Here is a 19990-nt window from a genome sequence, read left to right as displayed (position 1 = left end):
ACTATATAGCTTACCCGCTCTGGAAACATAGCTTCTTGTCCTATACTATATAGCTTACCCGCTCTGGAAACATAGCTTCTTGTCCTATACTATATAGCTTACCCGCTCTGGAAACATAGCTTCTTGTCCTATACTATATAGCTTACCCGCTCTGGAAACATAGCTTCTTGTCCTATACTATATAGCTTACCCGCTCTGGAAACATAGCTTCTTGTCCTATACTATATAGCTTACCCGCTCTGGAAACCTCGCTTCTTGTCCTATACTATATAGCTTACCCGCTCTGGAAACATAGCTTCTTGTCCTATACTATATAGCTTACCGGCTCAGGAAACCTCGCTTCTTGTCCTATACTATATAGCTTACCCGCTCTGGAAACATAGCTTCTTGTCCTATACTATATAGCTTACCCGCTCTGGAAACATAGCTTCTTGTCCTATACTATATAGCTTACCCGCTCTGGAAACATAGCTTCTTGTCCTATACTATATAGCTTACCCGCTCAGGAAACCTCGCTTCTTGTCCTATACTATATAGCTTACCCGCTCTGGAAACATAGCTTCTTGTCCTATACTATATAGCTTACCCGCTCTGGAAACATAGCTTCTTGTCCTATACTATATAGCTTACCCGCTCTGGAAACATAGCTTCTTGTCCTATACTATATAGCTTACCCGCTCTGGAAACATAGCTTCTTGTCCTATACTATATAGCTTACCCGCTCTGGAAACCTCGCTTCTTGTCCTATACTATATAGCTTACCCGCTCTGGAAACATAGCTTCTTGTCCTATACTATATAGCTTACCCGCTCAGGAAACCTCGCTTCTTGTCCTATACTATATAGCTTACCCGCTCTGGAAACATAGCTTCTTGTCCTATACTATATAGCTTACCCGCTCTGGAAACATAGCTTCTTGTCCTATACTATATAGCTTACCCGCTCTGGAAACATAGCTTCTTGTCCTATACTATATAGCTTACCCGCTCTGGAAACATAGCTTCTTGTCCTATACTATATAGCTTACCCGCTCTGGAAACATAGCTTCTTGTCCTATACTATATAGCTTACCCGCTCTGGAAACATAGCTTCTTGTCCTATACTATATAGCTTACCCGCTCTGGAAACATATCTTCTTGTCCTATACTATATAGCTTACCCGCTCTGGAAACATAGCTTCTTGTCCTATACTATATAGCTTACCCGCTCTGGAAACATAGCTTCTTGTCCTATACTATATAGCTTACCCGCTCTGGAAACATAGCTTCTTGTCCTATACTATATAGCTTACCCGCTCTGGAAACATAGCTTCTTGTCCTATACTATATAGCTTACCCGCTCTGGAAACATAGCTTCTTGTCCTATACTATATAGCTTACCCGCTCTGGAAACATAGCTTCTTGTCCAATAGTATATAAAGACCTTCACCTGAATCAATGGCTTAGAAGTATTCTTAAATCTCTGAACGGCCACGTCTAGCGTAAATTGGCAAATTACGTAGGGAACTAGGGAACTAATGTGTGGCTTTACCGTTTCCGCCTGGTCCTGGCTGAAGGGGCAAACCAAGAAAAGACCAAGAAAACGCTCAGATGAAAAAGAGTGAGATTTAAAAAAAATCGGAACAGTAAAAATCGCTATACGACTTACGCGCTACCAAGAGATGTGTATAAAATCGTATTGTTTTTTTATAACTGGTAATGAAAAGGCAGATATTAAAACAATTGTTTTTAATCATAACAATTGAACAATAACTTGCCTAAGCACTTATTGTCCGAGATCACAGTTCGTACTTAATTATAACTTAGTTACAAATTTGCTCACCATTTAACTAATTAAAACAACTTAGTCTAACCGGTTTATTGAAATTACGCGTATAATTTGCAAATATTTTACATAAATACCACAGATGACTACAGATAATAACATTGCATGCATAAATTAAGTAAAAAAAATACTTATTAATACTAAAAAAACTTATATTATACAAACTTATGACTTAGATTCACGTTTAAAATTCATGTAAAATATACAAGGTGACGAGATACAAAAACAATAGATATTAATTTAGGGTGAGTTTATTAGACGGTGCAACCCATCCTTAATCTTATAAATTAATAGTTAGTATTATATTTATCTAACTGCAGCTAAATAATTAGTATCTAATCCATTACGTCCATAATTTTACTCTCAAATATAACATATTCCTCATACAATATTCTTATAAAATTACAAAGTGGAGTGCAACTAAGAAAATAATTATTCAATACTAAAAGCACGTACACTCGCATTCTCACAACCACACGCCATATTGAAGCTAAATAAAAATAGTAATTGCAAAATAATTTACACATTAAAATTATGCTAAATGTTATCGCTTTAATAATAATAGAAAGTGTCATTTTTCAAAGTTTTTTTTCATGAATTATTTATTTAATGATTGTCTAAAAATCCGGCACTCTTGACGATGTGGTAGATTCTCTCGCGAGGTATTTTCTCAGCTTCGCGTTCCACTACCTGCATTTCCTTGTTCGTGAACCAGGATTCTTTAGCCAAGCCAGCAGCGATTGACGGGTTGTCGTAAAAATCGCTAGATTTGAGCAAGTCTCGTGGTAGTAGGGCCTCGCTTGCAGCATTTCGTTCCACAGCAGGGTGGGGCCTTACTTGTGGGAGCGAGGTTTGGGCGTACTCCACTCCTAGAGGGAGTAGGGGTTGGCTGTAGATCAGACCTGGCCTGGCCTGCGCTACCGCTAAGATGGCCGCGGCTATGACGAGACGCATTTTGTCTAGAAATACAAAAATATATGATAGCAAAGACATATTTTTTAATCTTATATGTAATACTAGCGGCTCGTCCCGGCTTCGCTCGGGTAAAAACATAATAAATTATTCACCTAAATCTTCCTCAGGAATCGTATTATCAAATCAGATCTGAATCCGTGCAATAGTTATCGAGTTTACCGCGTACAGACAGACACGGCAGACGACTTTGTTATATAATAAGTATGTAAGGATTATGTCAAATATGTACGAAACATATGGACTATTTATTGACAGTGATATTCATAGATGGAGACTAAATAACTTCTCATTTCAATTAATTCGATGATAATGGAAATAATATCGAATTTACAATAGGTGTCGATACATATGGCAAATGTAATTACACATCACCATGCAAGATGTTAGTAGCTGTATAATTACATACTACAAAAATAAAAAAAAAACGTAGGAACCCACTATGTACTGTACTGTAACTAACAAAATAAAACATGGCCATCAACTCTAGCCTCTCTCCCTGCCTGTCATAAGGGGCTATACACACGTAACTAACCCGACATTGAACACAGCGTATATAGTAGCTAATAGTCTTCCTCAGCTGTCTAATTATTGTGTTTGGGGAAATTGCGACAATGCAGAAATATCTCGCTATCGTGTTAGAAAGATGTAACATTGAGAGGATAAGTTAATAGACTAACATATAGACAAGCAAAATACAAGTTGCATATGGTTCCGCCCTAGAATAGGAGCACTCTATATCCTCCCGTGAATTTAGTACGAGGCGACTAAGGGACACATAGTCTTGGCAGCTGATAGGCTACAATAGTATTCCCTTGGAGGGTTGATGTTAGGCAAGCGGCAGGTTGTAATATCATAGGCGAAACTTCAAAATATTAAGGTAATTTTTTTATACTGACCCCGGGCTTCACGGCGTCACAACCCACATTTAAATATAATATAATGAGACCTTCAGATACCTTGTCCAAACCAAGTCAGGATTGTTAGTAACATTAACATTACATTTGATAGACATATCGTTTTTAAGTAACTCATAGTCATATTCCTCATGACTGAGGGTTGTGATTATTACGTGGATTTAAACACACTATTAATGTAGTGGTTTACCTTTGGTTTCTCCATACAGTTATTCTTTGCTCCAAGTTGATAACCAACCAGAGTGCAGATTTTCTCACTATATTTTCAATCCCCGCGGAAGCAAGTGGTGGTCGATGAAAACTACTATTTACACGACTCAGATTAGTATACAAACTCTATCTCACGAGTGAGATTCGAACCTGGGACTTCGATTAACAGGCGTAACCATTACACCACCACCGCTTCAAATCCGCTTTAAATAACTACTTAATTACCATTTCAGTACTTAGTTTCTCATCTCCAATCGACCTTAACTTTATGACCTCATCGACCAGTTATTAAATTCTTGTTGATTTTAATACTTGAAATATCAAATATTTTAGTACATTCGTAGTCGCTTTTTGTGTTTTAATGTATTATTATTGTAAAAACACTTCCTTTAATCTCGCTCTATAAATACTCAGTCATCTGGAAAACTTTCGCAAGAGAACAACAGAAAGTTTGCCACGGTTGTTCGCTTGTGAAATCATCTTAAACTGTGTTTGAAGTTTCTTAAAATAAACTCTAATATTGCTCATTTTTTCCAACATTACTTTTATGTTTTAAATATTTTTTATAACTTTTCCTGAAGGTTCACCAAAATAATTTTACAAGCTTTTATTTAGTTTTACTTTTTCCGATGTTTTCTTGTCTGTCTGTAATCATGTTGTAAGTTAGATTTTTCCTACTTCCAGTTGTCCTACAGAGTTAAAATTTCCCACATCGCTTCATTTTCTATGACAATGCTTTTTTATGATAAGAATGACCTGATGGATCACCAAGGATCGACTCCCAACAAGGGCGTCGGGAGACGATCACTAAACACCACCACTAAACTTCGTTAAACGCCACAAGATCTCTTTGACGACAAAAAAAGCTTGTGTCAAAAATTACATTTTCGTAAAAAACTTGTTTACACCAAAGAACTTTATATCCACCATAACAATATTACGATAAAAATTCATATTTGTAATAAATAAACTTAAAAACTAATGGACCGATTTTGATGATATTTGCCAAGAGATAGACTAGACCTTCAACACTTATTTATCGCGAACGAAGTCGCCGAGAGGAGCACATGAAAATCCGTTCAGATTTTGAATTTATTAGTACTTTTTTTAATAGGACGTTGTGATTTTCTGCAGATTAACATTTTTCATATCACAACAATATAAAAATATAGTGTAGCTTTATCGTAAGGTCCATGATACCAATACAATAACACTAGCCATCAACAAATCAACACATCACTTTCAAAAAGAACACCCGCCATATTTGAATAACACATTCAAATTTCGAAAACAAAGACGCGAGAGCACTCACTAGACAGATACGTCACTTACGTTCAGAATTCACGGTCACAGAGTACAAGTGCGGCGCGCGCTCTTCGAGTAACTGCGCGGGCGCATACAATACTACGAATTTATAGGCTATGGAATCAAGTAACCTTCTGCTATCAAGTAAGCTTCCGGGACCGGTATCGTGTAGCGATGTAGGAATTCATTTTTTGTGAGAATCCTTAAATTAGTTTTGATTTCTGTTTGTCTGTTCCCATGTTGAGATTGTCATTTCGTCCAATATTTTAACTTTGACAACTGCTGTGATAAGGACAGTATTAGTTTCTAATATTTACTCTCCCTGGTACATACGATTGTAGCTATTTTTTGAGCGACAACGAATTTCGTTGTTGTTCACATGTTCGGATAGCAAATTTAATAAAGGAAGTATCCAAGTCTCTCCTATACAAAAGTGACTGATCAGCTGATTGGTACGAAAAGACAAAATTTTAAAGTAAAATATGTGTATTTTCAACTCAAAAAATACTGAAAAGTCGTGAAGTAAATAACCATTTGTTATCAGAACAAAACAAATAGTAGGCATGCGCAGAGAAGGCTATACGCCAGGCGACATCTTTTACGCCCAGTTTCCGCCCGGTCGCAAACCCACCTTTGGGGGTATGCCACTAATCGACTTGCTTACACCTTGAAGTATTGATACTGGTAGCTTGTAACAATAATCAATTATCACAGTCGATCGCCTTGCTTCGGCTCCATTTATAAGCAAGGCTTAGAAAACCTACCGTCGAACGTCGACGCGAATAATTCCTAAAAAAGCTCAATTTATATAGGATAATCATCACTAAGTATAAAACGAAGTCGCTTCTCGCTATCTATCTAAGCCTGTCTGTATGCCTAGGCATACATATTTCAAAGTGCGCAACAGATTGGGTTTTTTTCAATAGATAATGTGATTCCTGAAGAAGGTTTATATTATTTTAATATTACCCGAGAGAAGCCGGGCCGGGCCGCTAGTTAGGTACATAGCAAAGTACCTATCGATATTGTCGTGGAGACCGGAAATACACCGGAAGCAAACGAGGTGATCTACTTGATTCGATCTAATTCATGACTGATTGATACGTTCCCTTGGTGAAATTACTTGTTTCCGCTTCCAACGGAATTTTCTTAAAATTAAAAATGTGTATTTGTTAAAAAAAACTCATTACTTCTTTTTTGTTGGTATTTTTGTGACATATCAAATATTTTTTCAAGCTGCGATTTAAAAGCAACCGAATTAGTTTGACGACTAACTTTTCTTCACTTTCGTATTCCTCATGGCTGAGGGTAATGGTCATTACGTGTATTGACACACAACAACTTTATTGGCACTATTAATGGCGTGGATTGCTATTGCCTTCTCCATTTCATACACAAGTTGATAATTGAACAGAGTGCATGTTTCCTCACGATGTTTTTCTTCACCGGAAACAAGTGGTGGTCGATGAAAACTACTATCCATGAGTCAGATTGTTATACAAACTCTTGAAGCACGAATAAGATGCGAACTTTCAGTTCACAGAATTTATCTTTAATATCTCCTATGTACAGACATAGCCCATTTACAGTTTTACTAGATGTTGCCCGGGGCTTCGCTCCCGTGGGAATTTGGAGATAATATATAGCCTATACAAGGAGCAATCTTGGATAATGTACCTTTCAATGCTGAAAAAAAAATTTAAATCGGTTCGGTAGTTACGGAGATTACCCGCCTTAAACAAATAAACTCACAAAGTCACACACTCACTTTATAATAATAATATAGGCTAGGCGTGAATTTCAGTTCTTAAAAGGAAGCGAGGTAAATTTTCTGTTATTTTTTTATCGCGTATTCTAAGACTGGTAAAATTTATTCATTACTATGATTAAAATTCGTATTTTTTGTCATCTTTAAATGACATGTTATGTATTAGGTATGTTTAAAGAGTAGTACAAGATTACATAAAACCATATTGTGAGCTTGTTATTTATTCAGATCAAGTACCTTTCCGTAATCCTTTTACATCACAATCCCACGTGACTTCCATTGCGAATTTCTTAAAGAACCGGGTCAAAATACAAGTTAAATTAAACTGGTTATCATGCTCTGTTTTATTTTCAGACATTGGTAACTAAAGTAATTAAAATATATTTAAAGACAATAAATTGTCGAGTATAAGATAGTAAAACTAGTAAAAATGTTTAAGTTACATTGAAACTAAAATGTTGATTTACTGTCAAGGTGTATACTCTACTTTTCACTTCGATTGAGAACAAATTGACATAACATTATTAGAAAGTACCCACGGCTCCAACCGCGTTTACCTATGTGAAATGAATGAATGAAATGAATGAAATTTATTTGCTTAAATGTCTCCATACTTCAACCTACATGTATGCAAAATTTCAAGAAGATCGGTTGAGTAGATAAAGCGTGAAGAGGTAACAAACAAACATGCTTTCGCCTTTATAATATTAGTTGAGAGGTTAAGATTGATATGGATAAGCATTCTAATATTCGTAGATATACACGTCTAGTTATCTTGGCCAATTAAATTACTAGCCCAAGTGGCTAGTAATTTAATTGGTCAAGATAACTTAAGCTTAGACAAAGATTTTACTTTTTTAATTTACTTTTGTATGAAATTTTAGTTAAAGAAGAAGGATAAAAGAAAATTAATAGAAAGGAAATAATAGAAGGTTTTACTTTATGCTCTAAGATCATAATGTCAATCTTTATGAGCATGAGAAATGAAGATATTTTCGAAATCCTATATGTGACCTTCCATTTTTGTGTTATTTAAAGTATTTAAGACATTTGAAGATTTATCTTGTATCACCTCACAGCACAAGTCAATTGACGGTCATTCTCTGTCAACCTCGCGTGTTCCTTTGCATTCTAGGCTCCGATGCTCAAAGCCACCCTCTTTGGAAATGCAGATGCTTCTATCTTTTCTTTCTTTCAACAAATAACGTGATTTCCAATTAATCTATATAACACACACGAATATATCCCGTCGGTTATTGCACGTTGACAAATCGTTTATGTAACATCCTAACTAAGCTATAAAATGAATCAATCTTTCGAATCCCTGAAAAGATTTCACAATGTGAGACACAAAATCTACCTAGACTCATGTTTAGGTATGTTTCTGAGGTATGTACATACATACATGTGGCGTGTGGCCCCGCCCTAGAATAGGACCACTCTATATACTCCCGTACGAGGCGACTAAGGGACACATGCCTTAACAGAGCCAAGAATAGCATTCCCAAAGAGGGATGTCAAGCAGGCGGCCGGTTGTAAAAGCATAGCCAACATTTCAAGATTTTTATGGTTGATTTATTACGGGCCTCGGCGCGTCACAGCTCCGAATGTAAATGGGAACACGCGAGGTTAAGAGAGGAAGGTATGTACGTTTTAATGTTAAGTATTTCAGGGTACCAATTATGTACTGGTTATCTGAAATAACATTGTTTACACCAATATATTTTATGCGAAATAAAGTTTGTTTCCATTTCACGCTATATCTCTCAATCGATCTTTGTAAAATTTAGAAATCTAGGAAGGATTTACATCTCTAAAACATAACATTTCCCATAGAATTTTCACGCGGACAAGGCTGCGGATAAAAGCTAGTAAGAAATCAAACTTACTGCTGAGTAAGTTTGATTTCTTTTTGAGTCTTTCATTCCACAGAAGACAATTATTTTTCGATTTTTCGTATAAGATATAAGTTTAGTTTGATATAGAAACATAAAGTTATTTGCGATGGCAAATTAAGTAGTCAGTATGTTGAAACAAGACTTTATTGGCATCGTAACTTAACCTATTAATTTCATTGCATTTATGTGATGATATATAGCTGTAAAGGTACTTACCCAGTTTAGCATTGTGTTAACGAAACACATTTTTTGGAATTAAGTTTTATTTACTTTTAAATGAGATAAACACGTGCAGGCTAGTTCACTTTAATGGCTAGATAACCTCAAATTGAATTTAGCAATTCCTTTCCATTGTGGACCTTGCCCTATCACAAATTGCTCCCACTACTGCATCTCTACTTAAATTCTCTTTTAAATATGTAAAACTTATTGCTTTAGTCACACTAAAAGTAGAAGATAAAATCATTGATTGATAATTTTATATAGAAAATCGAAATGTACTCCTACTGGTACCTAGTTTCTCTTTAGATTAAGTGTCGTAATTAAGTAATTACCTTCCTAATTCGATAGTCATTAACGAATTATTTTTGTAATTTACAAAAACATTATACTGATTTTTTTATAGTACAGGTACGTAGACTCTTTATTATATTGTGGTATGGGTGAGTGAACGTATATGCAAATTGCGTGACGTCATCGGTCCGTGTTGTACAGTCAACAAGACATGAAATCACTTAGCATGTACCTCTATGGCGCGGTAATACCGGCGAGTTTGCAATGAATTGGGTAGGTTAATCATGTGCTGTTGACTGTACTCAAATATGGACAGTGTGACCTTTATACCTTTACATCAGAGATGTGCTCTACGGTGCTGCTGTGGACGATAGAGTCCAGCAGGTTTAAATATATTCAGAATAAATAAAGATCTCACAAATCTTTTGTCGGTTGTAAACGTCAACAACTATATAAAAAAACCATATATTTATAGTATACCATTATTTATAATATTGTAATATTGCAAAGAATGTAATTGTGTCTGTAAAGTAATCCCACGTAATGGCCACGAACCTCACTAATGAGGAATATGACTATAAAGATGGATTCTTATCTTTATGTGCATTCGGAGCCGTGATGCCGCGACGCCCAGGGACAGCGTAAAAAATAAGCATTAAAGGTTTGAAGATTTCGCTGTGTTTACCTTACCACCTGCCTGATAACCTTGGGAATGGTGTTGTTGCCTAATAGCTGACAAGGTATGTTTAGTCACCACGTACGGCATACACAGAAGGATATGGAGTGGTCATATCGTAGGGCGGATCCACATGTCACGATAGCGCTAACACACGATCCCAGGATGTCGGGTTCTACTACGATCGTTAATTGTCAATCTTATTGCAAGGCAATAAAAGCTACTGTTTAAAAGTAGTTTTGCCTTAGGTTTTATACAATATTTGTTTATTTACAATTCTACGTAACTTGATGGAAGGTCACGAACGATTTACATAAGTAACGGCGATTGAGAGTGACTCTAGGGTCCTCATTTCCATACTAATGTACGGAATCAATTTGACGAATTTCAAACGTCCCGAGATCCATTGAATTTTTAGAGGTCCCTTTATGCATGAATATAAATAACTAAATGTTGCCCGGGATTCGCTCCCGCGGGAATTTTGAGATAAAATGTAGCCTATAGCAATCTTACATAATGTACCTTTCTAATATTGAAAGAATTATTGAAATCGGTTCGGTAGTTTCGGAGATTACCCGCCTCAGACACACAAACTCACAAACGCTTACCTCTTTATAATAATAGTATAGATAATTCCATAATTTCAACGATCGGTAACACGCGGTCCGCGGGTGTCCTGCTTGCGACCCTAGCTTTATTTTGTCAACTGTATTTTTGCAAAGACGTCAGAAAAATCCACTTTGAATAGTTGAAGACCAATTTTTTGAAAGATTCGAGTAGATTGATATAGTTTCTATGGGATTTGGCCGATTGACGCACATAGAATTTGATTTCTGGGGATAAAATTACAAATGTTGATTTTCTTCATTTTACTATATTGTAGCCCTTGACTGCCTAAGGGTTGCCGACCGCGTCTTTAATTAGATGATTTCTGTGTTGATCTGACGAAAATTTACACCTAAGTATGAATCTTTTATTCTATATAGGTATTAACGGTAACTGCTTGAAATTTCCAGTAAGTACTTATTGACTTTGTACAATTGACGAATTATTGATGAAAACATCTGAAAAAATATAAACTTAATTATGAAGAGCCTTGACTAAGTCTGAGTGAAATTGTGATTAGAAGTTCATTCGCTTACCTTAAATAACCAAATCATTCTGGAAACATTGGATTCTACAAACACACAATGAGATTCCCATGGGAGCGTACTGCTAGCCGATTGTATAATAAATCTCCATATTATAATAGCGTAGATTAAGCGCTATCCAAACCACCTATGTAGATATGTTTCCTCCTCTATGACACTGCGCAGTTTGCATAATCTAAGATATTGTGACCGCCTTACATGGCCAAGTTCATTGCAAAACGAATGTTAAGCAATACTTGACGTCATTATCTCACAGATGTTTGTTTGTAATGTTTAATAATCTTAATCATGGAGATTATTGTTGCGTATTTATGATTTTCAACCTTCGTTGTATAATGGATTAATTGATTATTATTTTGAACCATCAACCCACTGATGTGCAAAGGCCTCCCTCCTTCATGCCATTGGGTCCGGTCCTGTGTTTTTGCGGAACTAGACACGTTTCTCTTTAAACTCTTCTTTCTTTCTAGATATTTCTAGTGATGTCAAGGGTATCAATAGAACCACACCGTTCTCGAGGACCTACGGAGCTTCAAACTTAACTTGATACTATTCTAATTATTTATTCTAATTATTTATTAACATCTAGTGTCCGAGGCAAAGATCCTTGGATCACTGCACCGCAGTAGTAAAGTTATATGTAGACTGTACTACAGAGCCATCTAGAAGTACATACGTATGATTTACAAATCTCAATAACATATTGCACAAACCACAAATTAACGTTGTACATACTACGTTTTGAAGGGCGAATATGACTCCAATGCAAATTGTCTCTGCAATTCTAATTGTTAACTGTTTCACAATCTTCGCGTGATTCGTACTTACATCTCATTATTTTGCTATCAAGTGATCATATATACAATGTTTCCACCTTGACATTACCTTACGTGGCTCCCTGAAATATCGCCGTTTAGAATCTCGTCCATAGATGGGTTTGCGCACAGTATTTGCCCAGTTTCTTTCCAAAAAACCGGGCGCAAACCCAAATGTTTGGGAAGAAACTGGACTGAATACTGGGCGTAAACCCATCTCTGACTCGTCTGAAGGCTATATTGATTATGATCGGCGTAATTAAACTTGATTATACATGAAATATTACCCTGATAACAGCTGCATGTGAGAAAATTTGAATAATGCAGTTTGTAGCATAAATTAATTTTAACATACGACTTAAGTAGTTATTATTCCAAGCGAAAAAATTGCGTTCAGTCATTATCAATCTTATTAATCTTAGAATAGTGAACAAACGCATTTCCAGAGAGGGTTGACGTCAAGCAGGCTGTTCATAATTTGACAAATTATTTTAGACAAATAAATATATAATTCATATATTCCTCAATTATAAATTACATTAACTGTTTCAAGTAAATATACTCTTATTTCATCATAAAAACCGTTTATAAATAGACTGCCTCTCATTATGTCGTCCGAACCTAAATTTGTTTCTTTTATCTTTCATCATAAACATTCGACGTTTTGGAAAATGCGTCGTAGCTTTCAGCCATCTCGCTCTTCTTCCATATTTCTGTTTCATTATCTGAAAGTAGTCCCTCGTTTCTCCTATAGATGTCGTCTCCCACGTTGAAGGTATTTCGCAGTCTTTAGGATATGAAGATGACAATGTACAATTTCGTTTGATTGGTTGATCTGTTGTTACACTAGTGGTACTAACTGTTTGTGTTGTAGATGAGGTAGTTTCTGATGATGTGTCATTAACAACTGTTGATGGTGATGACTCACTAATAGTTGCCTGTTCAGTAGTTTCTGTGCTCGTTGCATTTTGTGTAGTTGTATCAGTAGATTTGGTTGTTTCAGTAGTTGATTCAGTTGTGGTGGATGGTTCAGTTGTTGTTAAAGAAGTTGTAGTCGTTGTTGATGAATTTGTAGTTGTTGTTAACTCAGCCATTGTTGATTCTGTCGTTGTGGATGAAGTAGTGATTGTTGTTGACTCAGTCGTTGTTGATTCTGTTGTTGTGGACGAAGTAGTGGTTGTTGTTGACTCAGTCGTTGTTGGTAGAGTTGCAGTTGTTGTTGTTATAGGCGTAGTCGTTGAAGTATGTCCGCAAGTACAATATCCCGGAACACGACTTGTTTGATTGGCAGAAGTACTTGTTATTGCAGTTGATTGACGCACCGTAGTTTCTGATGTATTAGTCACTGTAGAACTTTCCAGAGTAGTAGTTGCTGATGGAGAACTTGTTAATGAAGTAGTGGTTTTATTTAGTCCGCAAGTACAATAACCAGGGGGAAAACTTGTTTGTTCAAATGTGGTATTTGTTGTTATAGTAGTCGATTCTGTCGAATTAGTGACTGGCGTAGTTGTTTCAGTTGTAGTAGCCTCTAGTATAGTAGTCTCTAATGTAGTATCATCTAGTGTAGTAATCTTTAGCGTAGTTGTCTCTAGTGTAGTGTCATCTAGTGTAGTAGTATCTAGTGTAGTATCATCTAGTGTAGTAGTATCTAGTGTAGTATCATCTAGTGTAGTAGTATCTGGTGTAGTATCATCCGTTTCAAGTGTAGTATCATCTAATGTGGTAGTCTCTAGTGAATTAGTGGTTATTTCGAGTGTAGTAGTGGAACTTGTTGTTGTACTTTCTGTTGATAATGTGGATTTAGTCTTATCTATAGACTTATGTGAAGCACATTGGGCCATTTCTACTATTTTGAACGCTGAAATTGAAATTTTCATCTATTATTGAACCTTGTGCTAATAAGCGGTTTTTTTATATATTTAAGATACATCAAAACAAACCAAAAATACTATGTTGTTTACCTTTCTCATCATTACAATTGTGCTCATACAAGTCACATTCATCCAAAAACAGCTTCTTGTCCGATGTTTCAGAATCTGCTCCACATACAACAACGTTTGTATGATTACAGGTGACTGATACGTAACAGTGACTATCGACCTTAAAAAATATTTATGAAAAAAAATTATTAAACCCAATCGGGTGACATACTACCCAGCTACCATTTTGTGACTGATAAATAGCTATTTTAAATAACCATATGATTACTTCAGCAAATGATTCTTTATAATTATTTTTCACTAGCTGCGCCCCGGAACTTCGCTCGCCCCGGAATTTCGGGATAAAAATACCCCTATTATTTCAGGTTATGTTCTACCCGTGTACCAAATTTCACACGCACGCGTACGATTTAAACCTGGGACCTTTCGATCCACAGGCGTTAAGTGTCTGAACCATTACATCACATCCATTTTGAAATGTCCATACTCCACCTACATATTCTGTCTCCACCCAGTCATTCATAATATCAAATGAAATAGTCCCAAACTTACCCCTTCAAAATGTGGCCTCTGATGAGTGTAGGAAACGACGTAAAACAAATTAATAATCACACGTGTTAAGGCATTTTCAACTAACATTGTCGTCCAAACAACCCGACAGAAACATGGTTTGCTGTGAAAAAAATATTTTTATTCTTTTTTCACGACTTTTTACGTTGGTTATCGAAATGCACTTGGAAAACAGATTTGATAAATGAAATAGCGATTGTATTTTATTGAAAAATCTAATCTAATCTAAATTATATTTAGGGCTCCATACCCAAACGGGTTAAACGGGACTCCGCTGTTCGTCCATCTGTCACTAGGTTGTACCTATCCCATGGTTCACGATAGTTAGACAGTTTAAATTTTCACAGATGATGTATTTCTGTAGCTGGTATCCCAATCCCAACTAATATTATAAATGCGAAAGTAAGTTTGTTTGTTACCTTTTCACATATTATCTACTAGACCGATTGTTATGAAATTTGGTACACGGGTATAAAATAACCTGGAATAATTCATGGGGTACTTTTTATCCCAAAATTCCCATGGGAGCGAAGCCCCTGGGCGCTATATCATCAAAAAAATAATCAAAAAAATATTTAATGGCGCTCCCATACAACAAATGTATTATTTTGCAATTTAGACAACGGCGCGGAACACTTCGTAAGCTAATCAAACTCTAACGTGGCCAGTTTTAATTACAGATATAGCTTCTGTTAATAAATCTTCTACTATTCGAGATTATATCGAGATTTTATACACTAACCTATTTATCAGTTATTCACTCTCGTTTATTTAATGCTAAATAGGTTTGAGTCAACAAAATGGGTTTATTTTATTTCCCTTGTTGAATGAAAATTCGTACCTATATCACAAGTCTGTGCGTCACACAGTTCACTCTCCACCCACACGAACATGTGACGTCATCTAATCCTGTTGATATGCATCAAGAGTGTGGTCTAGTGTTACTGTTTGCGGGAAATCAATATTGAATGTCTAAGTACTACTGATAAAATATTCTCTCTGAGTCCATGTATCATTAATCTAAAGTTCTAGATAATATAATATTCAGGGTGGCTTTATAAATACACAAACACAATATGCTCATAATTACATGAAGATGATTTAAATTTATTTACCTAATAATAACGATATTTGCTATCAACAAAACCCAATTTTAAAGTATTTGCATATTTGTTTAACATTCCGCCACAGACGTTCAATATTTGAGTTCGAGACACGACTATTTTCAACATTGCGAATACTTAAACCTTGTCTCATGTTTTATGACCGACTTCCCAAAATACCTAAGTAACTAGATGTCTTCCGTTTTCCTTGAATGGGTGGAAGAGTGATTAAGCGTACAATCGCAAATGTTAATAATTAGTAACAAATTTAGAAAACAGTTGATAGTCAAGTCTTGTTAACTTTGGCATTTTCGCTAAAAGAGTCAGTTAGTACATCTTTTATATCAGAACTTCTTGGAAACGAAACCGGATACCAAAAACTTAAGATAGGATTGAAAGTATTCAGTTTTAGTCGAACAAAAATGCAGACTGAAAATTGTATGAAATCCATTCCATTATGTTCACTCATTTCTCTTTTCACCCAAAAGTTGGCCCTTTTCAAACACTTTTACTGTTGACTGTACTACATTTCATAATAATTGTTTACGGTAATAGAATACAATATTTCCTATTTCAATTTTATTTCTTAGATCTAATATCAGACGCGAATCGATTTTACGCTGTGTAAAAAAAATATATATTTTCCTAACTAGTATGATTACGTGAATAAAAGGTAGAATAAAAATGGAATTTAATAATGATACGATTATGTGCCATTTTAGTAGGTAAGAAAGCTTTATGAAATGTTTAATCAAATCATTTTTAATTTTCAAATTTAATATTGAAGTTTTATGCACTCGCTTATGTAACTTTTTTTCAGTTATATTTATTCCGTTGCCATCGAACCAACACTTTATATGGGTAATATCAATGTCTTTTATTTAAAAATTCATTTATTTTCTGTTTATAATCTAAAAAAATATGTCTATTATATAAAAAAAAATAGCTACAATATAAATATATTAAACTTTTTTATTTGCAAGCAAGCAATATAAACAATGATTTCTTTCAACACACTAGAGTACATTACATAAATTACACAATAATGAATCAGTACCCTTGGTAATTCTCATGTCATATTAAACTCAATCGTTTATTTCATCTCATATGTTTACGTACAGACAACAGCACATCAACCAACCCAAATTCATTGCAAAATCGCCTCTATTACCACGCCATAGAGGTTCATGCAGGCTAACTTGGGCTGTTGACTGTACATATCATTACATTCATTATCGGATTATTGTATTGTTTTGCGTCTAGCCGCTGGACATGTGCTTGCTGGCGGACATCTGCAACCACACCTGGATCCCCGAATGCGGGCTGGAGAGAGACGAGGACTACTACCGGCTGTTCCTGGACGAGTGCGACATGTTTGAGTACAACTGTGACAACATGCTATGTATGTATATATCTACTGCGCCCCAGGGATGCGCTCCCATAGGAATTCCGGGATTGAAAGTACTTTATGCTATTCTTGGTTGCATTTCACTCGTATACCAAATTTCATCAAAATACGTACATGTTATAATATAAAGTGGGATTTATTTGCTCTTGAGTATTTAACCATTTATATACAAATAATAAATTAGGTACAACGATGATGCTTATTTAAAATGAAAGTTTAACACAACTAGGCAGCTAATCGTGAAATTTTAGATCCCTAATCTCTAATAGATTTATCGTTTCCAGACTTCGAAGTGAGAAACTACGGCGAGTGCTTTGCAGGAGGCATGCATTGTCCCCCTATGAAATGTCCTCCAACTTCGAAGTGTCCCAAGCACCGTCGAGCACACGAGGGCTGGCTCTTCAAGCGAGCCCAAGATGCACCCAGGGACCACACCACCCCCCCAAACCTACCCGCGCACATGCTCCGTGGCAAAAGAAGATATACCCCATACAAATTCAGAACACCATTCCGTGTAGAGCCATTCCCTCGAGACCATCACCTATCGATATTAAAAAGTGAACTTGAAAAATATCAAACTAAAGATAAAATCAAGAAACAGACGAAGAACGCCAAGCACAAACTAAAACATACGAGAAGGCCTGCAATGAAAAAAACTGCAGTGAAAGCAAGACTTACTAAGAAAAAAATTGTAGTTAAAACAACACCTATAAAGAAAAGTGTAGTAAAAATTAATGCCACAAAAGGACACACTAAGGTTACAATACCTATTAGAGTGCTTAGTTCGCGATTGGTGGCACAACGGACCAAGAGCATGTGGGAAACAATGATTATAAAAACTAGTATTTTCATAAGCAACGGCAGGAACGTGGTGAAGATCTTCAAAGGTTATCGTAAAACTAAACAGAATGACGATTCAGATTTTTTAGAATAAACAAATTAATGAGACATGAGTGCACTTTTTTTTTGTTAAAGATAAGATGGAAATGTGCACTTTAAATTCTTGCCTAATAATTTAAATTTTATAACTCATGTCCGTGCAGTAAACCGTTCCTTAACGTTTTATCGCCAGAACATGATGTGGTGATTCATAAGTTCCCTCGTCTGGATCCGTTCCTGAGTGCAACATCAGGTCATACTTATCATAATAGTTCACAATTTATGTGTAATGTAATAGTTATCAGGTCATACTTATCATAGTAGTTCACAATATATGTACAAAATTTCAGCTCAATCAGTTGAAGATATTTTCAAAATTGAGTCGTAAGATTTCAACCGAGTAAGTTAAATGAAAGGTTGTAATGAATAAAGAATACTGCTTCGTTTTCAAGTCAATTAAAATGTAACAAGAATTTCCTCTCATTTAGTGTCACATATCCGCCCATTATTCTGCAGTAATTCAGAATAAGTATATGTACCTTCTACACTTCCCCATGATATCGGAAGTGATTACCCGTTGGCTCGCGAGATCAATGTTCGGTCAATGTCACCGCGAGGTGAACCGGTTCGATTCCTCTCACCAACTCTAGTTCCGCTCGGAGCTGTCATGATCGTCAGTCATAATTGATTTATGAAATAGATCATGTAAAAGAATACATATTTGTTGTTTGAAAATTTGCTCATTTCATCACTATCACTACATATAAAAGAAAGTGGGTTCCCGCTGTCTCTCTGTCTGTTAGATCTTTAAGACTACGCTACGGTTTAATTTATAGGATTATACTATAAACGTTTGGTTATAAATAGAAATTTGTAAGGTTATGTTTGGGCCTGTGCTTCGCGGCGTCACAACGCCTAACGAAACCGTCACGAGGAGATGAGAGAGAGAGAGTTATAAAAATGAAACGTGGCACGGGTCTAAGTCTGAAAAGAAACAGTTGGATTTTGTACTGGACTCTTCCTGGATTGTCTTAGAGCCACGACGCATTGCTAAGTCATGCTACGTTGCTATAACGCAGCATATTGCAGCTCCGTCGTGCTCCGTTTTGACACAGACGTGCGTTGACATACGTCGAAACTACATACTATTTCTACTTTATCGTTGTTCTGCGTTAATCCGTCAGCGGTCGTCAACGTGACTGAAGAAGACAGAGCAATGGGCTCTTACAGAATTTCAAAACCGATGCACATAAACATAATATATTTTTTTAAGATTCGTATCAATTTTAGTATGTAACAAGCTTCTTCTAAAATAAGTAATTAATATTTAGTAAACTTCTAGGAACGTCCAAAACACAAAACAAACTGTGCGTTGGCGTCGAATCTATAAAGTAAATGTCATAATGGTTAAAATTGTTTCAATTAATTTACTAAAAACAGCTACGCACTAACTACGACGTCGGACAGATGCCGACACGAATGCGTGAACATTGCGTAGTTTATATTAGTGCTATTTTTACTGTAAATGAAAAATAAGCAATGAAATTTGAATTCGACGAATTTAACGGGAACTCGCGACATGAAGTAGGTGGTGCTTTTAAAATACTTCTAAATGTCAATTATGCTCGGTGCTTACCGTGGGTTGGTATTATACATTGTTTTTATTTCCTAATTAGTGTCGATCAATTAAAGTTCATATAGATCATGTGCTGGCAATGACCTTTGTAGTTTAATGTGACTTTTTTACAAAATGAAAATTAAATAAACAACTCCTACTTATATTATGCCTTCCTAAATGCGAATGTTTGAATGTCAGTGAGTGAGAAGTACTCAATCAAGCAAAAACTACAAGTTGAATTTCGATGAAGTTTTGATACACCGGTAGAATATTTTTCATCCGTTTAAGTTGTGGTAATCCCGATTAGACTGTGACGTCCTGAAGGCCAGGGTCAGCGTTTACGTTGAATTAAATAACTTTGACATTTTGATGATTAATGATTGTGATGTGATTTTGCAACCGGCCGCCTGCCTGACATCAACTC

General features: G+C 35.8%; 3 protein-coding genes across 5 annotated transcripts; 1 reads left to right on the top strand and 2 right to left on the bottom strand.

Annotated features, from left to right (window-relative positions):
• Positions 1-1711: 1711 nt before the first annotated feature.
• Positions 1712-11529, bottom strand: LOC128678253 (uncharacterized). Of its 2 annotated transcripts, none has more exons than XM_053759679.2 (2): positions 11225-11529; positions 1712-2782 (listed from the first exon to the last, which is right to left on the bottom strand). In XM_053759679.2, exon 2 carries the CDS (start codon positions 2775-2777, stop codon positions 2430-2432), a length of 348 nt encoding a protein of 115 aa, XP_053615654.1. In that variant the 5' UTR covers positions 2778-2782; positions 11225-11529; the 3' UTR covers positions 1712-2429. The 2 variants fall into 2 exon arrangements, with proteins under 2 accessions (XP_053615654.1, XP_053615653.1); XM_053759678.2 differs by lacking the exon at positions 11225-11529 and adding an exon at positions 5255-5531.
• Positions 11530-12537: 1008 nt separating this feature from the next.
• Positions 12538-16203, bottom strand: LOC128678251 (integumentary mucin C.1-like). Of its 2 annotated transcripts, none has more exons than XM_053759676.2 (3): positions 15400-16203; positions 14010-14148; positions 12538-13925 (listed from the first exon to the last, which is right to left on the bottom strand). In XM_053759676.2, exons 2-3 carry the CDS (start codon positions 14049-14051, stop codon positions 12621-12623), a joined length of 1347 nt encoding a protein of 448 aa, XP_053615651.1. In that variant the 5' UTR covers positions 14052-14148; positions 15400-16203; the 3' UTR covers positions 12538-12620. The 2 variants fall into 2 exon arrangements, with proteins under 2 accessions (XP_053615651.1, XP_053615650.1); XM_053759675.2 differs by lacking the exon at positions 15400-16203 and adding an exon at positions 14541-14749 and having other exon boundaries at positions 12538-13906.
• A 24-nt stretch (positions 16204-16227) lies between these two features.
• Positions 16228-18017, top strand: LOC128678252 (uncharacterized). Its single transcript, XM_053759677.1, has 4 exons — positions 16228-16386; positions 16482-16522; positions 16925-17063; positions 17354-18017. The coding sequence occupies exons 1-4, from the start codon at positions 16359-16361 to the stop codon at positions 18001-18003; spliced, it is 858 nt and encodes a 285-aa protein (XP_053615652.1). The 5' UTR covers positions 16228-16358; the 3' UTR covers positions 18004-18017.
• Positions 18018-19990: the final 1973 nt, after the last annotated feature.

Source organism: Plodia interpunctella, chromosome 19 (assembly GCF_027563975.2).
Source record: "Plodia interpunctella isolate USDA-ARS_2022_Savannah chromosome 19, ilPloInte3.2, whole genome shotgun sequence".
In the NCBI taxonomy this organism is placed as follows: domain Eukaryota; kingdom Metazoa; phylum Arthropoda; class Insecta; order Lepidoptera; family Pyralidae; genus Plodia; species Plodia interpunctella.
The sequence above is the reverse complement of the archived record's forward strand: the minus strand, read 5'-3'. Positions and strand labels throughout refer to the sequence as shown.

Excerpts from the sequence above, each read along its gene's own strand:
- LOC128678252 (XM_053759677.1), top strand. The coding sequence starts at position 16,359 with ATGATACGATTATGTGCCATTTTAGTAG. Across the intron at positions 16,523-16,924 it reads CGAACCAACACTTTATATGG|CCGCTGGACATGTGCTTGCT; the intron begins GTAATATCAATG and ends TTTTGCGTCTAG. Across the intron at positions 17,064-17,353 it reads CAACTGTGACAACATGCTAT|ACTTCGAAGTGAGAAACTAC; the intron begins GTATGTATATAT and ends TATCGTTTCCAG.
- LOC128678253 (XM_053759679.2), bottom strand. The coding sequence starts at position 2,777 with ATGCGTCTCGTCATAGCCGCGGCCATCTTAGCGGTAGCGCAGGCCAGG.
- LOC128678251 (XM_053759675.2), bottom strand. The coding sequence starts at position 14,627 with ATGTTAGTTGAAAATGCCTTAACACGTGTGATTATTAATTTGTTTTAC. Across the intron at positions 14,149-14,540 it reads AGAGGCCACATTTTGAAGGG|GTCGATAGTCACTGTTACGT; the intron begins GTAAGTTTGGGA and ends ATATTTTTTAAG. Across the intron at positions 13,907-14,009 it reads CAATTGTAATGATGAGAAAG|CGTTCAAAATAGTAGAAATG; the intron begins GTAAACAACATA and ends TTTCAATTTCAG.